At 47.3% G+C, this 24105-nt stretch overlaps 1 protein-coding gene across 7 annotated transcripts in view; it reads left to right on the top strand.

Moving 5' to 3' along the window:
• The window catches only part of FRMD4B (FERM domain containing 4B), a 91731-nt gene that overhangs the window by 23106 nt on the left and 44520 nt on the right, over positions 1-24105 (top strand). For 2 of the 7 annotated variants that reach the window (XM_083869759.1, XM_083869758.1), the window contains exons 2-5: positions 9817-9882; positions 10574-10668; positions 12180-12272; positions 15531-15615. In XM_083869759.1, the coding sequence (XP_083725885.1) occupies positions 9817-9882; positions 10574-10668; positions 12180-12272; positions 15531-15615 (339 nt within the window). Of the gene's footprint in view, positions 1-6065; positions 6279-6686; positions 6772-9816; positions 9883-10573; positions 10669-11937; positions 12273-14750; positions 14834-14854; positions 14901-15530; positions 15616-24105 lie in introns of those variants that run through there. The other 5 variants (XM_083869757.1, XM_083869756.1, XM_083869761.1 and 2 more) reach the window with 5 other exon arrangements.

Below are 24105 nucleotides of genomic sequence, written 5' to 3'. Positions count from 1 at the left end.
CAGAGGAGCATCCTGTGGAAAGTCATCAGAAATGGGGAGGAGCAAAAAGGCATCAAGGGCAGGGTGTGGGTCTCCAGGGATGTGAAACTATTATTCTATAAGGATATTTTTTTGTCTTCTGTAACAGGGAAAGCTGAGTTTGTTCAGCTGGGTCAGGGATGCCTCTCTGGGGTGAGATAAAACACAACAAAAGTTGCCAGAGGCTCTGCACAGAATAAACCCTGAGATTCCAGTTGGGGAGACTTAAGCAAAGAAGCTGGAGCTTAACTGCTTTGCCTCCTGGCCGAGGAGCAAAGGTCAGGACAGGTCACAGGAGGGGCAGGTGGCCAGTCCTGCCCCACTGTGGTCTCTGCTTATTCAGGGACAGAGGAGGCTGCTGCCTCCAGGCAGTGCCCCTTCACAGGCAGCCCCTGCATTTGTTCTGTCAGGTAGCATCAGGAAGGCACTCTGATCCCACAGGATGCCTTTTCCCCCTGGATTCCCAGGAGATTGCACTGGAACAAGGCACCACCATGGGCTGTGTGCAGTAATGACCTGCCTGCAGTGTCTCAGCACTGCTGGTGATAAGAGTGTCTCCGGCAGACACGGATTTACTGGCTCTGTGCTGCCAAGGAAAGCAGATGTTGGGTTTCATTGACTTGATATTTCTGGCAGATTTGTACTGATTGTTTCCTATTAATTTTCCAGATAGTTTTTTTATAGCATTAGCTGCAGAGCTGCCTGCCTATTCTTTTCTTGCTGTTGTTTTAAATACACTGCAAAGTGGCAGGAATGGAATGACCCGTTGGAGAAACACTTCAGTTTTCAGCTTGGGACACCTTTAAGGAGAATACTCCTGCAATAAAGGTGCTGATCCTTCAAGAGGATACCTAACCTCTCCCCCTCTGTCAGAAGGACTCAGCATCTGTGATAACAGTCCCAGAGAGATCCTGTGGCCTTTGGCAGTGCCAGGAGAGGTGAAATGCTGGCTGGGTGCTACTTGGCAGCTGGAAAATCTAGGGTCAGCAGAGCCAGACTTCAGCAGCAGCTCTTCCCTCTGCCTCCTGCAAGGGGGCTGATGCTGCCTGGAGTGCCATTGAGTGCTTTCATCCCTGTGCTGGTGCACAGTGAACAGCCCCTGCACCCCCATGTGGGATGGAACAGAAGCAAACACAGGAAAAGCTGTGGGTAGATCAGGAAAGGCAGGCACACTGCAAGATTTCCTCATGGGGAGGGGTGGGGTGGGGTTGAGTTTTCTACATTGTACATTCCTGGTAGGGAGCAAGAAGCTGCAGTTCTGCTGCTTTTATTTTGCTCTTGTCAAAGGGCTTTAACTCCTGTCTGGGTTACTGGATTTATCTTTTTGAGGAAGATTGAATTAATTTGTTTTCTGAATTTCAATTTATTGCTGTTCTTTGGTTTTGTTCAGTTTCTGGGGGTCTTATTACAGCGTGCTCATCATTATTTCTGAGAATTTTGGGAGAGGAGAATGAGATTTAGAGCCCCATGACCTGCTCTGGTGAGTGGGATCTTTCTAATGCCCCCAAGAGACTGTGCCTGTCATGCTGTACAAACCATCAACAGAGTGAATTAAAGAGTCCCTTAGATCTGCCATCCCCTGCAATGAGAAATAATAGAATAAATGGGGAAAAGGAGGGTTGCATGGAAAGTCTGTTGGCACGTGGCCCTGCAAAGCCACAGTGCCTGCAGTGAGGGAGAGCACTTGGGCTGTTCCTGTGCCAGACTTTTTCACTGGCTCAGCTGGTGGGGCTTACATGAAAGGCAGTTGATGCTCTGCAGGAGCCAGTTTTTTCATCCTATCTCCAGCTCACATGGCTATTTTAGGAAGGTGCCATGCAACCCAGGCGGCCTGTGAGCCCCCTGTTCCAGGCACTGTGTTTTATCTGCAGCTCATTGCCAAACTTCAGCAGAGCCAACATTTCCATGTAGAGCATCATCAAAGGGGCATCAAAGTGCAAAGCTTGCACTTCTCTCCAGCCTGTCTCATCTTAAAACGTTATTACTGGACTTGTCATTCAGTTTTGGCTTTAAGTGTCTGTCCCTGCCTGCCAGGTCCTGAGAAAGAGAATACCCTGAGGCCTGGGAATGGTTCTGCACAGTCCCTGCAGTTGCTGTGGGTAAAGGTCTGGTGAGTGTGCAGAGCCAAGGTGGCCTCTGCAGCCCTTGGGAGGGATGGGAGTGGCCCTTGGAGTCACCTGGTTGGTCCTGCAGGATGGTTTGCCAGAGCACAGGGGATGAAGGGTTTAGCCAGCCACTGTGGAGCATCACTGGCTATTGAACGTTAGGCAGATACTGGCTTCTGTTAAAGGTTAATAGTGAGATAACAGATGATTTAAGGCAAAACCCTGACCCTATTAAAATTAATGGCAAAATTAATTGACTACACTGGAGACAGACCTTCAGCCAAAGGCTTCTTTATGACTTGAAGATTAGGAAGGAGAGGCAGTATGTCTGGAGACGTGGTCTGCCCCCATAAAGCTGATGGGAGCTCTGCCACTGCCCTCAAAGGGATCACTGCAGCTTTATTGTGTCTGTGTGAGCCAGACTGTGTTGTGGCAGGAGCCCACTGGCTGGTGTGAGCAGGGACTGGGGAGACACAAGTTTTTGGGGAAACGTGAGTTTTTGGAGCCAGAGCTGACCCACTGGGCACTGCAGGAGGTGTCAGTGAGTCCAGAGGGGAGGGCACTGCACTGCTCTGTGGCAGAGGGGCTGGTGGAGAGGCATACAGTGGGGTAGGATATGGCAGTGCTTCCCTTCTTGAGATCTTCACTCCTGTGAGAGTGGAGCATTTCCAGTCCTCATCCTGAGGATTTCAGTTTCACCCTGAGCACCTCACAGCATGGGACACTGAGTGATGGCACCTACACTGCTCAGGGAAGACATGGGGATTGCAGACAGGCTCCCCAGAATGTCCATCATGGTGTTTTTGGAGATCTGTGCAGATTGTTTAAAAAGCTCCCATAGCAAAGCTGCTATAGCTCCAAACTTCTGTCTGTTGTTTTCCTGCTTATTCCTTAAAGTTCCGAGTGACTCCAAGTGCTGGAACATGATGAAGCTTTGCTCTCCCAACAGACACACCAGGAAACTCTGAGGTCATTTAAACCATTATAACTTTTTCCCTCTTCCCCCCAGCTGCATGCAGGCCCCTTCCTTCCAGAAGGACAGGCAAAGGCTTTTATTTTCCTGAGATGTGCCTGCTTAGGGCAGCTCCTTATTGCCAGACATTCTTGCATGTGATTTCACATTTTGATCAGGCTGTGCACGTTCAGGGGCCAGACATGAGCTGGCTGCTTGTACCAAAGTCAATGAAGCAGTGCTGATCTGAGGCAGCTGAGGAGCTGATCCTAAATACCTTCAGAACCAGAGGAAAAACCCCACCTAAATGCCAATGAAGATCTGAAGTGTAAGGGCTTCAGTATTAAGCTTTGAAATCTCTTACAGGCTTGTGAGTTACAGAAGAGAGGTTTGGATAAAAACCCAGAACCTTTACAAGAAATTACTGGTGGTGCTGGTTAAGTGCAGCTCAGGTGGGGATTTGGACATTAAATCCTTTAAAGATCCAGGCTGGTGCTCTAAGCTTGTGCTGCTGCCTCTGAGGCACTGCCAAAAGCAGGATGGAAGCCTTTTGGGATGCCCTCATGGCACAGGCTTTGTGAAGTCAGTGTGCAAAAGGGACAGCATTGCCTTCTGGGAGAGGGAACTTTCATCTTTGGCTGTTTGTTATTTGTATTATTTTCTTCAGTGCTCTGACTGCCTGAGCTCACTGTGGTGTGCCTGTTTCAGGAATAAATGAGGTAGTTTTTATAATCTATGTACTAATGATGTACCACAGTCCAATTTCTCACTTTCCGAAGTGCAGGTTTAAGGCTGTGTGCTGCTTATTTATGTAGTGAAAATGGTTCCCCTTTCTCTCTCATCACTGGATGCATCAGTACAGGTGGTTTTTTTCCTGCCTATAAAATATCTTTTTTGAGCTATTCATCTGCCAGTGAAATTTAATTTCACGTGGTTACCCTGCCAGTAGCTCATGAAAATAACATGCACAGCTCAGTGCATCTGGGACCAAATCCCTGGTGTCACACTGGGATGTTTCCAGGAGCACCCAGCTCTGAACAAAAGGGTTTATCTTGGGAGGAAGGAAAGAGGAGAACTGGGGGAGGGAGAGGTTTTCTCCTTCCAAAAGACTTCTCATGGAATTCAGGGTATTAAAGATGTGAAGCTGGATGTGGCTGTAGTGGTTTTAAAGCTTCTGATGAATATTTAGGTGGCTGCAGGACCCCTGGCTCAGCCACCCTATCCCTGGGGAGGTTGCACTTGTTCAGTGGTGCAGTTTGTGTGCTAAGCCCAAAGCATGGCACATCCCCAGGGAAGAGCAGCTGGGACGCAGGCTCAGAGCTCTGAGCCTCTCACTGGCACACACAGCTCCCAGTTTTGTCTCAATTATTACGTGTAATCCTCTCTTCTTTGGCCAGAGAGTTTTTAGGGTTTGGGTTTTGTTTTTTGGCTTTCTCTAGATCTTAAAACAAAACCAAAAAAAAAAAAAGGTTTAAAAATAGAAGTCAGTGATGGATAGGCCAAGTGACTTCTTTGTAACTTGGCCAGTTCTGGGAGGGAGGAATCTGACCTGGAGGGAATACAACACATTGGGGTTTGCTCCTGACCCAGACCCTTCATGATTCTCCATTCCTGAGCTTCCCTCCAGGAGATGTGTTATTCTGACAGCTTTTTTTTTTTTGGCTTAAGGGTTTTGGGTTTTTTTGAGATTTCCTGTTTACACCCTGTCTAATTACTCTTTTCTTTTTCTGATTTTTCCCCTAACGGGATGACACACATGGATGTCTAAAAATATTGCATGTAACAACCAGCTTTGCATAGAGAGGATGTTTCTGTCCAAAAGAAATAGCATAAATATCCTGCATATGCTTTTTTTCCCAAATAAACATTCAGGCTCAGGATATTGTAGGGAATTGGTCTAAGAAACCAAGAAAGTAGTTGTTTTTTTTTTCTCTGCCTTGCTGATTTTCCTTTTAAAGGCTGGATGCTTTGGAAAATCTGCTTTGATTTTAGGTAGAGAATTTGTTATAATTTTTTGTGACAAAAAAGGGACGACAAAATGTTTCCTTTCAGCTAATGAAACCTTTATGATAATGCTAATTTTCCATGTAGAGTTACAATCTCACCATATGCTTTAATTACCACACGTGGATATTCTGAGAATTGTTTGGTTGTTTCCCTTCATTATCTGCCTTTTTTACTGAAGATTTGGGTGAATCAGATTCTTGCTGACAGCCTGTAAATTAGGAGAGCTGCAGTATTTTGATACAACTATATTTCTGCAGTGGAAAGTGTTTCTCTCCTTTTAGTCCTCTCAGTTTTTGAGGTTTTGTTGCTTACTTTGGTACAGAGAATACAAGTGACTTTGGGATGTTGGCTTTTTATTGCTTCCCAGTCTCTCAGTATGGTTTTGCCAAAAATAGGGCTGTGTAATGTCTCTCTCCTAATTTCCTATTGGGAATGAGATGAGACACGGAGATGCTTCATGAATTTTATGCTGCTACTTCTTTTACTGGATAATAGCTTAAATATTAGCAGGCTTTTAAAAATAACTGCTAAGAAGACCAATTTTAGGGGCATGTTGCAAAAATTGTTCATTTGTGCAGACAATGCCAAATCAATGAGAACAAGATGAAAACAGATGTGTGTGTGTATAAATATCTCAGGACTGTTCACACCAGCCCTTGACTGAGCCAGACAGCTGTGCTCATCTCATGATAGATTGGTCCAAGACAGAGAAAATCAATTATATTGTTCAGATTAGAAGGATCTCCTGAATTAAAGATGAAAGAAAAAAATGTACCAGTGAGGGCTGCAAGGCTCTGGATCTTTGGGGGGCCTGGTGCCCTGAGAGCTGGGACACAGCACAAGTCCCTTCCCACAGCCTGAGGAAACAGACCTGCAGGCGGATGTGCTGTGGGGAATAAATCAAATAAATCACACCAGTGTCATTGAGGGAGTTAAAAAAGGAGTCCTTTGCTGCTCCAGCTCCAGGAGCTCAGAATCTTCAGTTGCTGAGCTGGAGGCACCTTTCCCTGGCCAAAATCCATTGATGAAAGTGATGGAAGCCTCTTCATGAAGCTCTCCAGCTTTTCTCCAGGCAAGAAGATGGGAGCAGGTTATTGGTACCTGTGACTGTGCTGGAGCATTGCTGTGCCACAGTCATGTCACACCTGGGATGTGCAGGACTGGTGGAAGAGGATTGACACTCCAGAGCTTGTGAGGTGAGCTTGCAGCTGCAATAGCTTCCAAAGCTTTTGGTTCTACCAAAAGAACTCTACAGGAGTACAGAAAAGGCTTGTGAAATGTGAGTCTTGCCTTGCACATCAGAGCCCTGTCTGCACAGGGAGGCAGCTGGATGTGAGGAGAGTGTTGTCTCCTGGAGATGACCTCTCTGGTGGGCGACATTCCTGGTGTAGGATGGGCTTGTGCTTCCCTGTGATCGTAATTTGGAGTGATTTTCTTCTGATTACAAGAAGGGGGTGAGCCAAGTCAATGCTCTCTGCCCCATCAGCAGTGGGGTGGGGATATTGGAGTGAGCTCCTGCACAGCTGCAGGAAGCAGGGTACTGCTGGCTGGAGCTTTGGGTGTGCAGGAGGAGGAGAAAGGCTCAGACTGGGTTAACACTGCTTTGTTGAGGGACTGCAGCCTACAGGTGCCAAGCTGATGGTCACACCAGCAGATCTGTGCTCCCTGAGCAGGCTGTGGTGCCACACAGTGAGTACCCCTGTGTCTCAGCCTGGGTGGAGAGGGTGTCTTAGCAGGAATGGAGCCCTCAGGTGTTCAGGAATGGGCTGGGGGGAAGCAGAGGGGTGCAAGCAGATCTTCTGGGAGCTACAGCCACAGGCATTCCATGGCTCTGGACATTGCTGTCCTGTAGCTTTGTCCATGGGGTGAAGTGTTCCTGGGGTGACCCAGAGCTCTGGGGATGCAGGTGGGAGCTGCCAGGTTTGTCACAGCAAAGCTTTGTCACTGGACACCTTGGCATCTTCTGCAGCTTCTTGCCTGAGCTTTCCAGCCCTCTGAGAAGTGGATGTGTGATTTCTGAGGGAAGATTCCTGGCGTCTTCAGGTTTTAAATGCTGTCTGTATCTATATTTGTAAATGAGGCTTCTAAGCTGTTTCCTTCTGTTGTCTCATCAACAAAATCAGGGATAATTATATCTTGCCTATCTACAGGGGTGTCAGGAGGTTTATTTACTTTCAGGTGCTTTGCAGTTACCTTGGATAGCTGAATTGAAGCACGGATGATGCTTGGTATATTTCTTTTATGTTTTAATCCTTCCAGATACTCTTCTTTCTCCTCAGCTCGAGGCTTTGTGGATGTGTTTGCTACAACAGAAACCTTTTTTACTTAACAACAGACAAGCGAGGCAATTAAAACACTCAGAAGTGATTGATGTGATTTCACTGGGTGAAAGCTAAAGCAGCTCACAATTAAATAGTGGCAACCCCTGGTGCTATCTCGGAGCAACAGATGGGGAATGATTTAAAAACACTATTGGATCTGACACTTCGCAACGGGGGCAGATTGGTAACAGTGTGTCAGAGCCAGAAAAGTGCTCCACCTTGAAGGGTGCGCTGATGAAATGATTAATTGATGGTAACGGGCCACTTAGTTATGAGCCTGCCACGGCAGCCCTTCAGCTCTGGGGAACAAATGGACCTGGGAGTGGATCATAATGGATTTAAGGGCTCTGGGTGCTGTGTTTGGGCAGCAGATAAATCTCAAGGGAGCGTGCTGCAAGCTGGAGTTGGGGTGGTGCAGCTTTGCTTCCAGAGTCCGAGGGGTGAATAGCTGGAGAGGGTTCCTTTCTGGGAGTGCAGGGCACGGGGATGAAGCTGTGCAGGGTACAGGGCACAGGGATGATGCTGTGCAGGGTACAGGGATGATGCCCTGCAGGGTGCAGGGCACAGGGGATGATGCCCTGCAGGGTGCAGGGCACAGGGGATGATGCCCTGCAGGGTACAAGGCACGGGGGATGATGCCCTGTAGGGTACAGCTCACAGGGATGATGCCCTGCAGGGTGCAGGGCACAGGGGATGATGCTGTGTAGGATTTAGGGCACGGGGATGATGCTGTACAGGGCACAGGGATGATGCCCTGCAGGGTGCAGCACCGGCAGGGGATGCAGCGGTGAGATCACTGCTGTCCCCAGGGTGGAGTGGAGCAGCCTGGTGCTCTGAACTGCTGCATGCACCGTGTGTCACTCCTCATCTGGCACTTTTGCACAAACTCTTGTTCGTAGCAGTAAGACAAAGGGATTTCTTTCCTCCAGACTCGCTCTGCAGACGGTCCTTGTACCAGTATTGCTGTTTTGGTGATGATGCTCAGCAGTGGCAGAAGTTGCCGGTGCTGGGGCACAGATGCTGCAGCCCAGTTTTCCCGGACACCACAGGGAGCTGTGCCTGCAGACGCTCATCCCTGACCTGCTCTCAGAGCTCCTCAGGAGGGCACTCCCTCTCGGCTTTTGGTCAAAAGGAGCTCAATTAGTTGGGACAATGAGGCTTTGTTGATTTGGGTGCTTGGGGCAGAAGGGCTGGCTGGTGACAGAGGCGGCTGTGTCTCGGCAGCCCTCGCTGTGCAGAGCTGGGAGGTCTCTGCGGTTGTGCTGGAATCACATATAAATTGTGTTTATTTTTAAGTCTCTGTAAGGCCTGGCTGTGCAGCGTGCACGGGGGCAGGAGGTGATGAGAGGTGCTGATGGCACTACAGCTCAGCCCTGTCCTTGTCCCTGTCCCTGCAGAGCCAGAGGGATCTGAAAGGAGAAACCATTGCTTGTTACTGTTTAATCCCTCTGGGAGCCCCTGTCTAAGCAAACCAGCCCCGGCCTCTGCTCTCAGCTCACAATTTATAGTCGGCTGGGAGCTTGTGCTGTCAGGAGAATGAGTTACTTCGAGCCTGGGAGAGCAGATATGAAAGCCAGGTTTCCTTCACCAGCTCTCACCCGGAGAGTGCTGCAAAGCTGGTTCTCACTGAAGCTGCTGAAAGGCCCAGAATTAGAACAGATATTAAATAATGGAAAAGCTTTCATTGAAATGTATTAGATTTCAAAGGGCAGATATTAAAAGGGCATAATGGGCAGCTATTTCTGAATTGCTCGCCTGCTAAAGAGAGGAAGAGACTTAGTTTGCAGGAGATAAATGTGACATGAAAGAAGTGGTTCAGATATAGCATCAGAGGTTGCAAAGCTCATCCCATTCTTGGTGATGCAGTTCAAGCACCTTCTTGATGTGTGCAGCTCCTATGTAAGAACCCCATGGAGGTGATGGCTTTAGGAGCTGCACAAGTGAAAATGTCACTGTGCTGGTAGAGACTCCATCTCTTCTAGACACAGGTCAATGGAGCAGATCTGGGCTGACCCATCTGCTGGGAGAGTTGGGTGGATCTGGGTTTCCTGGGTCCCTGGTCATCCACTCCTCACCAGAGTAAAAGCCTGTGGCTGTGACACTGGCCCGGCTGATTCATCCTCACATTGAATTCTCACAGCACTTGTGGGTTTTTTTATCTGATCCTGAGTGTTTCTGAGCACCTTTAATTCCAGCTTGAAGTTGACAGGAACTGAGAGTGCTGAGGCAGCTCCCCAGATGGAGTCCTTGGAGAAGGACTCTCAGCTCGGGTACAGAATCAATTCCCTTATCCATCAAAATCAGACACTTGGCTTCACACTGCCCTTGTCCCCAAGCCTCACGTGCTCTGGTGGAAGCCAGGAAATCCAGGAATGCTGCCCTTCCTGACTGGGCTGTGTTGGTGTCTTTGCAGATGACCGAGGGCCGGCACTGCCAGGTGCATCTCCTCGATGACAGGAACTTGGAGCTGCTGGTTCAGGTACAGATCTCTCCTCCTCTGGGGACTGGCAGCCAGTGCCAGATTTCTTTGCTTGTTTTCTTCTGGGGGCTGAAGTGAAGGTTGAAGAAAAGTTATACCTCTTAACTAGAAAAAACTCACAGGAGTGGAATAAGGGTGCTGAGGCAATATGTGCTTCTGACACCTGGATTAGCTGAAGGATTTCCCTGTGCATCGTGGGCAAAATATCTGCCATCAGTTTTTGCTTTCACCAAAATTCATACAGGATATCAAACACACCCCTTGTGGTGGTGGTTTTTTTGTCACTTAGATGGGAAGAAAACTCTGTGGTTTGGAGGATGTTTTATTCCTGTAATAGAATACAAAGCACGAGATCCTCCACTACACAATGTTGTCTTAATTGAAAAATCCTTCCTGCTATAAGTGCAGGAAAGCCTGGGATGCTGCCTTTTCCCCCAGAAGGAGGAAAGCAGTGCTCAGTCTGTGTGCCCTTCAGCTTAATGTCATGGATTAAGCACAGAATTGCCTCTCCATGGCCCACACAGCTCCACTGAGACACCCTGAGTCTGATATGCCACTTCTGTATTCACTTGTACAACAGGGTTTTAGCATGGCCATATGTACTCAAATGCCAGTATTTGCACAGGAAACATTTATTTTTTATTAAAAGCCTGGACTGAAATGAATAAAACTATTTTTGTTCTTTCAACAGCCCAAACTTTTGTCTCGGGAGTTGCTGGATCTGGTGGCCTCACACTTCAACTTGAAAGAAAAGGAGTATTTTGGGATAACATTTATCGATGATACGTGAGTGTGTTTATTCAGTTTAAACAGCTGTGTCATTATTGCAATGTACAACCTTATCTCTGCTATCGTGGCAGCTTGGCATGATGGAAAAATGACTTTTTCTTTCAAAGAAGAAAGTGTCCTACCTTGTGCTTGTGCTACTTGGCTGGGGGAAGGGGAAGGCACAAAATAGAAAATATTTGGAAAATATCTTCTGGGCACAAACCAGAGAATCCTTGTAGAATATTTTCCTGATGATTTCACATTTCATATTTGACTCAGTGAAAACACTGATTCAGTGATCATTTCCCATGTGAACACCCTCAGCTTTCCTCCTCTGCACTTTTAGTAACAGCAAATAGGTTTTGCATTTATTTCCAAAATTAATTGCTCCTACTGCTTTGCACCTGAATCTCAAATGTGTTATTGAGCCTTTTAACCCCAAATTTCCCAAGCAGAGTGAGCTGTGAGGTCAGTCCTGCCCAGGAGCCACTTTCCTCTGGCTGAGCCTGGGTGTGATGCTCTGCCCACTCTCTGGAGAGCTGTGGGAGGTCTGTTCCATGGCACTAACCCAGAGTCAGATGGGTTCATTGCAATCTCACCTGGTGCTTGGGCTCATCTCTCAGCAGGGCACTGAAGTGTTTCCCCACATCTGCTGGCTGCAGCATCTCCAGAGGAGTCACCTTCAGCTCCCCCATAAAAGCTGGAGCAGAGGTGCTTAGGGCAGTGGGGACATGGAGCTGTGCACTGATACAGCCCCTAAATAAACCTCTTGTCTACTGGGAATAACATTAATTCCTGCTGCTCTCCATTGCCACTTTTTATGCAGTCCTGGATGGAAGCCTTCACGTACAAATCCCATCAGAGCTGTGTTTGGGGCACCCTGCTGAGGCACATCCCAGACACACTGGAGTCCATGGAGCTGCTGGGAGCTGTTCCTGTGGAGCCCTGACCCCAGCACTGTGTTATTTTTACCAGCCACTCACAGCTTGGGCCATCCCTAGAATATTTTTGCCACATCCTCGTCCTTTTTTACTTGCTGGAAAATACTTTCCCCCAGCTCTTCTGTAAATCCCCTGAGGATGCTGTTTGTACTTGGCTTATTTTTTCCCCCCAGAAGAGCTGCCATGAAATTCTTCTGGATGTTTTTGGTTGCTGGCACTGAGTCACGGAGAGGTTTAAAGTGCTGCCAAGGGGATTATCCAAAAGCTGTTGGTTTCCCCAGAAACTCCAGTGGGATTCCAGGGCCTGCCTGCCTTGCTGTGTGCACAGGGCTGGGTGCTTGGAGAGAGTGTGTGGCCTCTGGAGGGCACCCATGGCTCAGCCTTGCAGGGTTAAGGGTTAGGTTAAAAAAAAAAAAAAAAAAAAAAAAAAAAAAAAAAAAGTAATTTGATGAGATATTTGCCTGCCTTAGAGCTGAGTCTTAAACTTTTTGAAGTTGGCGTAAACAGAGGCACAAAAAAAACCTGATTTCTGTATTTTTCACCCCATTTTTTTTTTTTTTTAACCTTCTCTCCAACCTGTTTCCACAGAGGTCAGAGTGTCTGGCTGCAGCTGGATCACCGTGTCCTGGACCATGACTTGCCCAAGAAACCAGGACCAGCCACTTTGTACTTTGCCGTCAGGTGAGTAATTGTTTCCACCAAGCAAACATCACCACTTGGGGTTTATTTATCACCAAGGGGCTTTGTTGAAAGGAACTGATTACAGATTTGATAAAGGAAATAAATGTCAAAGCGATGTGTTATTTTTAGAAGGAGATTAGGCCCTGGCTAAGTGCTGCTCTCTTTTGTATTTAACTATGAAATAAAATAGGTTGGAAACTACTACTTTTTAAGCTGTTACTAGGACGTTATTCATTATTCCTAGGGTGGGTTTGGGTGGGGTTTGTTTTATTGTTGTTGTTGGGGTGTTTTTGGTTTTTTGGGGTTTTTTTGTTTGTTTGTTTCGTTGTTTTGGGGGTTTTTTTTAGTTTTCATTGGGATTGTTTTGTTTTTTAAACCTCATATCTTAAATATCTTCTTTACCTGACTTGTCTTTGAGTGTGCTAAAATTGCAATACAGTTTATTCAAACAATTTTATTTACTTTTTTCCTTATGTTTACTTAAGGGTTGTCATACATTTAAAGGATTGCTGATAGCTCTTTTGCTCACAGCTTAACCAGTCCCCAGGAAAGAATAAAATCCCTGGCAAAATGATGATTTTGGCCAATGTAATTGCATTACTTTAGGGCTGTTGCTGGCAAAGTTCTGCTGGGTAAAAGCCTGAAAAAAAACTCATGTCCTATGAAACAGAGCTGTGCTGGCAGAAAAGATCCAGCATCATATTCTTAATATTGTTGGAGTTTTTGTTTTCCTTGCAGTCTGTGAGGGAACGTGAGAGCAGACTGACCTCGTTTGCTTTTCAGATCTGGGTAAATTTATGCCTTGTGTGCTTAATTATTTGTAGCACTTCCAAGGCAGAGCCTCTTGTGTAGCTGGGTCTGTTGGCACCAGTGTCCCCCCATGTCCCCCCTTGGTCAGCAAGGGAATGGGACAAACAAGTGGCACTTTGTTCTGGCTGAATACATGCTGATGTGTGATGGTGTCCAGAGCTCCTCTTCCACACTTAGCAGAAAGAAAAAGCTCCATTTATAAAGGGATGATGAGCTCTTCACTGTATTCCCAATGTTTGATCAGGATCTGGGAGGCCAAAGCCCAAGGCAATCCTGTAACTTGAGCATTCTTTTGGTTGGAGTTTATGCTGTTTGCTCATGGTGCTCATTTTGGCCCTCTCTGTTGCAAGATGGGCCTCAGCAGGACAGGGTGTGCAGAGACTTGGGCCAGAGTCAGTGTGTGAGGAGTGGCCTTGGAAAGATCAGCTCTAGGAGGGAATTTTAAGCCTGACTACTCTGGGGTCACATGAGATCCAAAACAGGTAACCAAGGAATTGGGCAGTGAGATGCAGAGCAGGAGGAGGAAGATACAGAAATAATTAGCACTACAGAAACTTCCTGATCCATGAAAATAGATATTCCAGCAGAAAAGCCATTTCAAAACCTGCAGTTTTCAGTTCCATTACTGGAAACTGAGGAATCTCCAGATTCCTGATGTTTTTTCATCACTTATCATCCCTGAACTTTTGCTGTTCAATAAGGAAACATGTGATGATCCTTTGAGATTTTAATTACTGCCAGCTGGCATAAATTCAATCCAGCCACAGAGGTTTTTGGATGGCACACTCAGAGCTGAAGGGCTCTGTGATGCAGATTGAGGACTTTCAGAAGTGCCGTTTTAGTTTCAAGAATGCTGACAGCATCGTAAGCAGAAGCAGAATGTGCCCTTTATGGTGTTCCCAAATGAACCTGCCATGCCCTGAACATCCTTATCTCTGTGGTTCAGTGTTCCCCATCAGTACTGGGGTGATAAGAAGGTACAGCTTGGAGCACAGAGAGACAGCTGGGATTAGGGGCAGTGCCCCTCTGTGCCCTCACTCAAAATCCATAGATCCTACAGCTCCCTGTTTTGTACCAGGAGTGGCTGGGAGCTGCCTCTCTTCAGAACCAGAACTGTTCTGCTTCTGAGGAACACACCTGACCCTGGCTGAAAGAAACTGGACATGCAAATGAGGTCATTAGCTGAGGAAAATCATGTTTAGGTGCAGTGAAGATTTTAGCAGGCTGAAGAAGGTCCACTCAGTGAAGGGCTGGTCTGGCATCAGGTTGGAAAGAGATGAAGAGTGTGGGTCCTGCCCTCTGCTCTGCATTTCTGAAGAGAAACACTTGAGGGTATTTGAAATAAAGTTAAGCAAAGCTGTTGGAAAAAAATAGATATCAGGTGAGATCAAGAGAGGGTGGAAATACCTGTGGATCATAGAGTTCATGGGGAAAGGTGAGTCATGAAAATGTCTAACAGCTTTTCCAATGTCTGGGGCAGGCTGCTGGGCTGCCCCTTGGCCAGGCTGCATGCCTGTGAAATGGGTAAATCATCTGCAGAGGCGTTCTGGAGAGAGCCTTAAAATTAATTTGGTGGAACACGCTGTAGGAATGTGAAATATCAAAGCAGCTGCTATTTAATCTATCACTTTCCTGAAGTCACAGCATAAACACTGCAACCCTTCCTGACACGTGTGGCAGGTCCCAGCTTTACTGCTCTGTGCTGCTGCTGGGGACTTGCTCAAATGTCCTGCAAATCATCCCCTGCCAAGGTGATCATCATGGGATGGAGCTTGAGGCTGTCAGGAGCCTCAAGAGCAGAATGGGGCTGTGGGAGAGGTTGGCCTGGTTCTGATTGTCCTGTTTGGGTCATCCAGCTCTCCTGCTGTCAAGGACTTTGGGAAGCCCTGGGGTGATCTGCAGGGCTGAGGCAGTGGTGGGCCAGGTCTTTGCTTGGCTGTGGAAAAGTTGTGTGTTCTGCCTGGCATTTTGTGGGAGTATCTGGACCTGGGGCAAAGTTCACGGCATTTATTAATGTTTCTGCTCTCCTGGAAGGAAGGTGGTCCTGCAGGGACCTGTCCGCAACCCCTGTCCCCCAGCAGAGTGTTGGACTGGCTTCCCCCCCTGCAACATGTTTGGAGTTGCTTTTTCCACTGCTGTGACTTTACCTGCAGAGGAGGGATGGGCTTCACTCCTGTAGCATTCCACAGGGTTTTCATCTAATTTGAAAAGTGATCAGATATCCAGGATCTATTGAACCAGGAGTCCCTGTTCCCTGTGTACTCTCAGGCTGTGATTTCTGCTTGTTCCCTCCTAAAAGGCAGGAAATTAAGTGCAGTAGCTCATAGTTCCTCTGTGCTATTTTATTGCTAGAGAACAAAACATTGAGGAAATAAAATGACTTGGGAGGAAGATTAAACCTATTCAAGAGAGTAACTCATGTTTTTTGTTCTTTTTTTTAATTTTCAGGTTTTACATTGAAAGCATTTCCTTTCTCAAGGACAAAACTACAGTAGAGCTGTTTTTTCTAAATGCCAAATCCTGTGTACACCAGGTAAGACTTGGAGCTTCAGTCCTGAGAACTTTGTAGTAGCTGTGTCTCGTTTCTAGAACTAATTGAAGTATTAAGATCTCAGCGTGCTCTCTCCTTGCCTTGAATGCTGATGTTCATGCAAATGGATAAAGCTGATGATGGTTTCTTAGTCCTGCTTCCACAGCCCTGCTGTGTGCTCAGTGCTCTGCAAAGAGCCTTAAATACTCAAAAGCTTTTAAATGACTTAAAATCTGTGTTGTAACTTCCCAGGTAGGCTCTGCTCAGTGGCATATCCTCCTACACTCTGCATAGCAAACACTCAAGGCAAACATCTCTTTACTGACCTTGAATCAAACTTGTCTCAAGAAGAAAAGGCCTGTGAGGAAGGCCCTATGTTGTGGATTTGGTCCCTAATTCCTTTATTTCCTGCCTTTATTCAGTGAGATAGTAATTAGTAAGAGCAAATCCTATAAAGTAGCAATCACAACCAGCTGTTGGAATACTTGCTGTATTTAGTTTCTGGCTGAAAAGCTTCCACTGCTTTATTAAAATATTCAGATCGTTAAAATGCATGCTTTTAATCAGTATGACTACATCCTGATATTCAGAATCTTAAAAGAACAAGGTTGATTGTTCAGGTACATCTTGGTCTGGAATAAGAGTGGTGTGACAGCCAATTTTTCCATGCCCCTACACGCAGCTGCACTTCAGTGAACTTTACTCTGATGCTTCTGGGATTTTCCAGTTAATGTCAAACTCTGGTGCCTTTTGTTTCCACTCAGAGTTCAATCAGTCTGAGAGGGTCACTTGGTTCTTACAGCCTTTCCTTGGGAAACAATCCTGTATCACTAACTGGTGGTGGAGCTCAGTGTAGCCAGCCAAAGTTTTTTTACCTTTAATATGCTACAGATATTGGAGGATTCTTATTCAGCATCCAGTATTCACTGTTTTATGAAAGAATATAGAAACCTGAAAGTGCTTAATGGCAGAGCTATAACTGTGCTTTGTACAGGAATTGCTTTCTGGAAGAGCAAAGGAAATTGGTGCATTTTTACAACACACTGAAGTTTGAAAGATGCTTGAAGAACTTGGGGCCTCATTGGTTATGGTTATTAAAAAGCAAATCTTCATTTGACATATCTGTCACTTAAAATGAAGGGTCTTGGCAGCTTGTAGCCATTCCTAAACTTTTCCTTAACTAGAGCAGTTTAACAAGACAGGTAGCACAAATAATTTTAGAACTGGAAAATGGGGTCTGGTTTTGGGATGGAATGTGAAAAATGCCACTGCTATAGGAACAAACCCTAGTCAATATTAACACATTTGGGTGCAAGTATATGTGTTTATGTATAAAGCATATCAGAAAGCAAAGGAGAAGAGAAGCATAAAAAAAGAAGTTTGAAGGCAGGCTGACTCTTTTATTTCCCTATGGCTTGCAAGGTCTTCTCTAATTGTAGCAGCCCAAATTGTGGCATCCTTGTTCCTGCAGGCAAAACTGCCAGAAGCAGGAGGTCTCTGCTGTGTCCAGTTTCTGTGGGCAGCAGAGGGATGAGGATGAGGAGCATCACTTCCTCCTGAGAGAGGGATCTCTGGGCAGCACCAGGTGATTCAGCACTCAGGGAAAGCTTCAAGGCTTGCAGCCTTCTCTGTGCTGGCAGTTTCACAGCCCAGCTCAGGCCTGTGGCTCCTTCAGCAGGAGCCAGTTCATCTACTCTCAAGTAGCTTTTAACCTTCCAATTACCTCTTGTAAAAATATCCTGTTCTGTGTGACAAACCTCAGGTCAGTCTCCAGGTTTCAAGGAGTCATGAAGGGCAGGTGTGGCCAGCCCTCATCTCTAAGCCCTTGGGACATGGACAGGGGGATGCATAAAGATGTGCATCCCCCTCAGATGTGCTCCCACAGCCTGTCCTCTCCCTGGCTCCTCTTTGGGGCAGGGAAGGAGCCACGGGGTGAGCAGTGTCTGAACAGGAGCAGATCCCCAGCTCCATGAGGCAAGTGGCTGATGCTCACTGATGACAGCGAGGAATGTTCCCTGGCATTTCTCAGTCGTTAATCCAGCTCCAGGAGGTTAGACCTGCCTCAGCTTGGCCTTTTGTTTTTGATGTTTCCCCCTTTCCCCCTTTCCCCCTTTCCCCCTTTCCCCCTTTCCCCCTTTCCCCCTTTCCCCCTTTCCCCCTTTCCCCCTTTCCCCCTTTCCCCCTTTCCCCCTTTCCCCCTTTCCCCCTTTCCCCCTTTCCCCCTTTCCCCCTTTCCCCCTTTCCCCCTTTCCCCCTTTCCCCCTTTCCCCCTTTCCTCTCCTCATTCTTGGAGTGAGAAAACCCCAGTGTGCCCAAAAGCAGGAACCCACACCCAGCCCATGTGCTCAGGAGGGCTCCCCAGTGCCCAAGGATGCCAGGGCAGTATCCTAACCTGGATCTCTGCATGAAGCATCTGCTCTGTGTGGGCCAGGAATGTGGTTTGGGATAGATGCTGCAATACCTGGGCTGTGCTAACACCTGTGTGGATAAGATTCCTTAAAAGTCAGTCGTGTTCTTTTTGCTTTCACAAAGGTGTTTCCAAAGTTTTCACTGTAGCTTTTCCCCATAAGGGAAACCCAAATCCAGGGTGGTGCAAATGCCTGAGTGCTGGAGTGCTCTTGTGACATTCCTGAGCCCTGGCATGTGTTGACAGCACAGCAGTGTGTGGGTACCTGTGCTCCCATGGCTTTAGAGGACACTGATGTTTTCCTGAGCAGAGGGGGGAGAGGCTGATGCTGCCCTGCATGTGCCATGGGCATGCCAGTGCTTCTGCTGGCACCTGGGACACACCAGGAGAGCCACACAGCACAATGGCAAAGCTCTGTGCCAGCCCTTCCTGTGGAGGGGATTTATCCTTGGCTTACAAGGTTCAGAGGCTGCATCAGAAATGTATTTACAGTATTCTTTGAGATGTGTGTGTGTGAAATCCTGTAAGTGGCCGTATCTAAGCAAAGAGAATGGAATCTCCCTAAGGAAGTTCAGCGCCTCTGGGGTCAGGCTGGAGCTGCTGGGCAGTGTGTGCTGACCATGTTGTGCCAGATAAATAAAAATTTAGGGTAAATACTAAAGCAAATTACTATATTCTTAGTTACATAATATATTGCAAAATATGATTATGAATAATAAATAATGAAATCAAAACCTGCATGACAGCTGTGAAAAGAGTGAAGGCTTGCTTGGTGTTCTGCAGTGCATAGCCACAATTTCTCTTCCTCACCTTTCAACCCCACATTCCTTCTTGCAAATCTCTCTGCTCCTCTCTGCAAATCAGGAACTGCTTTACCCTGCCAGGACTTGGAGGAATCTGGGGCTTGTGCATTTTGCAACCTCTGTAGACATTTTGGCAAGGAAGGGACAAGATAGACAATAAAATCTCAGCTGCCAAAAATTTATTTCTTTCTACTCCCCACCCACTCCTGCACCTCTGTGCTCCTCTCTGCAGTCAAAGCTCCTTTGTGCCCCTGGGGCCTTTGCTGGCACGTGCCAGGTTTGTGCATCCTCTGTGACCTGTGCTGTTCTCTGTGCAGTCTCCTCTGCCTGTGAGCATCTGGGGAGCTGGAGGAGACCCCTTTGAGGCACAAGAGGGCAGAGACTTCATTTTTACTTTTGTGAGGCCTTCTTTGCATGTGAACAGAACACAACACTTGCTGTTGAACTTGCAGAGCACCCGGTGCCCCCTCACTGCACAAACCTTGGCATTCAGCTGAGACAACAAATGCTGCCAGAGCTCTCAGCCTGCCCTCCTTTCATGTCAAGCTGCCCATTTTCCCCCTGGTCTGGTGCTGCAGTCCTCAGGCCCTCTCAGTCCTGTGTGGTCCCAGCAGCTGCCTGGCTCCTGCTCTCCAGCATCCACACTCTTGGAGCTTGGAGAAGTCACCTCCATTGCCAGGAACAGCTTGGACCACCGAGCAGGAGGTGGGAGCTGGGGATAATTATATATCCATGTCTGTGGAGGTGTGTTCCAGTGACTTGGTTAAAAACTCATTTATCTGCTTGTATTTTGGGAGGATACAAGCAAAAGCTGGAAGTGCTTTGTGTGTGTCTGGGCTCTCATTTTCTTACACACCTCTCTTTTCCAAGGCTTTGAGTATCACTGCCTGAAAACCTTCAAAGTGGAGACAACTTCAGTTTAAAAGCCTCTTCTCCCATCATTGACTTCTAGAAGTTAAGATTTATAGCTGTCTGAAATCTACTGTACAGCTGGAATTCAGGAGAGTGGGAGCCTGGTGCTTGGTTCCAGGTGAAATGGGCATCTCAGAATGGATGTGTTTGCACAGGGAGCTCTGCAACGTGTTCAGTGTGTTATTGCACAGCCCATGACCAGAGCTGGGATGCTTTCAGGGGAGGAGGGTCAGAACTGGTCACGCACATGCTGATGATAAATTTGGAAAGATAAATTAGTCTTTTCTTCTTTTGAAACAGCCAAGTTTGGAAAAATAACACCCTACTTGGCTAGCAAAGCACTGTCAAGTTTATTATGCATTAGGGCTAACCTCCATACGGTTGAATCTTTGCCAGGCCTTAAAATATGTTCTGTAAACGAAGATCTTGGTCAGGTTGGCTGTGTTCCCCTTTTCCTCTGCATCTCTGGGTGTTGGGGGGTTTATTTAAATTCCCATTTGTTTCAAGGACTTGTAAGAATTGCTTTAAAAAAAAAGAAAAAAAGGAAAAGTTAAAGGAAATGTAAGTTTTTAGAGGAGTCTGTGATAGCTCCATGAACAGCAATGCTTGTGAGCACTTGGCAGCCTGCAGACCAGTGCTTACCAAGAAGAGCTGCTGAAACAGACCCCTGGTGTGAGCATAAAGTCTGGCTGGCTCCCAGCTCATGGGAGCAAAGTGGTCATATATCAGAGAGCTCTCGAAAGTTTTATAATGGATATTTCCTAATTCTCCCCCACCTCCAGGGAGAGGGGAATGTTCCCATGTAGCCTTGTAACACTGCGCAGCCTGATCCCAGCCAAGGCTATTAAATACCCTCTGTCCATTGCTTGAATTGGCTGCTCTGCTCCCAAAGGCAGCACATGTAAAGCCCAGGTTGAGGTTCAGCAGGACCAGTTGGCCTTTGGCTCCTCCAGGGCAGTTCTCTCCTGTGGATTCTGCCATGGCAGCCACCTCCACAGCCCAGCCTTCATAGCAACATCTCAGCAGATGAGGAGGTTGTGCCTGTGAACAAAAGGTGACAGGAGGGGGAGGCAGGACCCAGGCTGATGTAGTTTGGCAGATCTCCATGGGACCCCCACTCATTACCCCCAGAGACCTCACATGGGGCTGTGCTGGTGGCTTTGGGGAGGGGCCTGGCCATGGTGTGGGGACAGTCCAGGGCCTCTTCTGAGAGTGCTGAGGTCGATCCAAGTCCTGCTGTAAAGGGTGATGGTGCCCCAGGCACCTGTGAGGCTCTTGGGGAAGTGCAGGTTGTGTCCCAGCTGGGCTGGCCCATTGCATATGAAGATTCAGTTGATTGTTGCAGCCAGAGTTTTGTCTCTCGATGTAGTCACCTCCTCCTGGGACTAACGACTGGGTTAATTGCCATGAAGAGACCGGCACCTTTGATGTCCTGGCCACAGAGCAAAGCTGCTGTGACAGCTCAGCCAGTTCTGTTGTTGTGTGTGTTGGGTATCTCACTGTGATGGTGGGGTAGGAAAGTGAAAGGCTGTGATTATATGTCAAGGCTAATGACACTTGCTAAGTACCCTGGCTTGCAAACCAGGGAAGTCTTTATGCCTTTCCCCCATTCTTTGCTCCAACTCTTGCATTAATGAGAAAAAAAGCAGCAGTAAACACGTTCCTGTTGCACTGTGCAGGAGAGTCTCTGCTGCTCCTGTCCCTGGAGTTTCATCTAAGTGTTGGCTGAGGCACAAAAAGCAAAGGGAAATGGATGAGAGTGCCTGGCAGAGACAGCAAAATAAAGGGTGTAACAGGGAAACCTGAAGCTGTTCCTGACTCCATGAGGCGCTAACAGCTTTTATTTTTGAGCTGGGTTGGCCTAAGCCCCTGAGGTGGGAAGCAGCAGGTCTGGCCAGGGAAGAGCTGGGTCAGCCTCTGCACACACTGAGCTGTGTTTGGTCTCAGGCTGTGCTCGGTATGAAGGGCTGTGGGGTCTCATGTGTGAAAACAAAGACATCATGGACCATCTGAATGCTGTGGAGCAGCTGGGAGGCCTCCTGAGCCACCCAGGCTGCAGGTCCCCCGGGGGAGATGCAGCACGAGTGGAAATCTCAAGTGCTCCTCTGAGGAAGGTGAGGAGAAGCAGATTTCCATTTGCACCTACAGCAGCTCCTATTCTGCTGCTTTTATGCTCTGCTTTACCTCCCTGAGGTGCTGGAGACACACACTTGCTCTGCTGTGCTTTTTCTCAGCTCCTTGGGAACCGAGTCCCAGGTAGGATGCTCAGCAGAGCTTGGCACACCTGATGCTGCAGGGAGTGGGATGGTGCCTCCAGTGCATTGCAGGGCAGCGAGAACAGCAGGTGACACCACTAGGACTGAGACGTAGGTGTGAGTGGTGGTAATTGGGACAGGCAGCTTAAAGCTGGAGGTTATCCATGCGCTGCCAGTGTTTGTCTCTGTGCCGTAATTAATTACCCGGCACAGCCACTCCGACAGGGCGAGTGACAGGATCTGCCTGACCCAGTTCCTCCTGCACAGCTTGTGTGGTGTAACAGGTTGTGGCCAACACCCACTGCCCTCCCCGGCCTGTCAAAAACAGCCTTAAACACTGAAAAGCTGCTGAGCTTTCTGCACTGCTGGGACCTGCCAGCCCTTCTCTCTGGCTGCCAGGACACACAGCAGGGACTCTGCATCCCGGGTGGGAAGTCACCTCGGTGCTGGATAAGGGCACAGGGTGCTGGCACTGCTTAGTTCACTTGTGCTGGGTCCACACCCAGCTAATTGCCTGCCTCGGTTTGAACGTCTTGGGTCCTTTCTTTCCCTCTGACTAATTGCACCCTTCTTTCAGTTTTTTTAAAATCACCTTTCGGTAATCACTGGTAATTATATTCAATCTTGTGGCTGTCTCGAGGCTATTCAATAACAGTGTGTGCATTTTTGGACGGTGTCTTTGGCTAATACAACTTCTTACTGAATTAGTTTGAGGGAACAAGTGTGTTGGTATCTCAATTCTCAGATCTTCAGGTGAAATGATTTTGTTATCCTCTGCCTTTAACCTCTGGAGGTTACATGTGGTTTGAACAAACCATGTCTGCTTTCACTTCTTGCTCTGGCTCTAAAGAGTTAAACATGACAGTTCCTGTGTGTGCTTATTTTTTTAAATCTGCTTTAATCTGAGTTTACAGCCTAAAGATTTGCTTAACACAGTTAATGCTCATCTGACTATCATCACTCTTGATCTGAGTTTTCATCAGGATTTCAGGCTCGTATCTCTATGGCAGTAAATTCTAGTGTTGTTGCTGTGTCTAATGAGGGTTCACTGCTCTATTCATGACCGAGCTTGTGATTTTTGTCACATTCTAAGTTTATGTCTGTGCAGCAAGACTCTGAACTGGGGGCTAAATTCTGCCCATGGGCACTGAAGGTTCAGTTGGTCTTTACCAGATGCTGAGATAGTGACCCACTCCTGCTCTACAGTAATTGCCAACCAGTTTGGACACCTGCTGCAGCCTTTTATTACCCTGATATTTATCAGGACAACAAAAGCCACCACCTGAATCCGCTGGACCAAGTGCAGTGTTCAGATAAGCCAGTGGTCTTTTGGCTGAATCTGTCTCACTGGTTCAAATGATCAGTCCCTGTGCAAACTCTAATTGAAAAATATCAGTTTCATCCCCTCCCTGGAGCTGCAGTCACCAGTCTGTTCAAACTCATTTACATCTCAAATGCAGAAGACTCAGATTCCATTATCTGAATGACATACATCTACTTAACCTCGTGCTGGTGACCTGGTTCCCACTTGGAATAAATCTGGGAAAACCTTCCACCTTCATCTTCAACACATGGCCGTGGGAGCACTGCCTGCCCTGGCTCTCAGGGCCCCTCGGTTGCTCACTGAAGCCTCTGCTTGAATTACCCTGGTGATGGCAGGCATTGCAAATTAATCTTCTTACAGTCATTTTCCTCATCTATTTTTGAAATCTGACCTTGCTGATAAAGCAATACTAGAACAGAAACCCCCATCTGCCAACCTCCAGGCTGAAGGATGATTATAAAATCAAAATATTGCCTGAGTGAGTGGGAAGAGTCATGGTCCTGCACTCCAGAACGACACATATCACTGTCTGGATTTGTGTCAAGCCAAGGGCTGTCCAAACTCCGTGACAGCCCAGGGCAGAGCTGGATTACATTACAGCAATGGCCAATTGTGGAGCCAGATGGCAAATAATGTTACATTATGATGAAAAATACTTCCAGGCTCAGAGGGAATTGTCCAAGACACTGTCACTTGGATAGAGCATTAGTCTGTCAAATACAGGCTGAGCTGGGCTTTGGAATCCTTTGCTTCAAATCCTTGCTCTGCTACTTAGCTACTGCAGGACTTCAG

Source organism: Zosterops lateralis (genome assembly GCF_965231275.1).
Source record: "Zosterops lateralis genome assembly, chromosome: 11".
In the NCBI taxonomy this organism is placed as follows: Eukaryota; Metazoa; Chordata; class Aves; order Passeriformes; family Zosteropidae; genus Zosterops; species Zosterops lateralis.
This window is presented reverse-complemented; position numbering and strand designations above follow the sequence as displayed.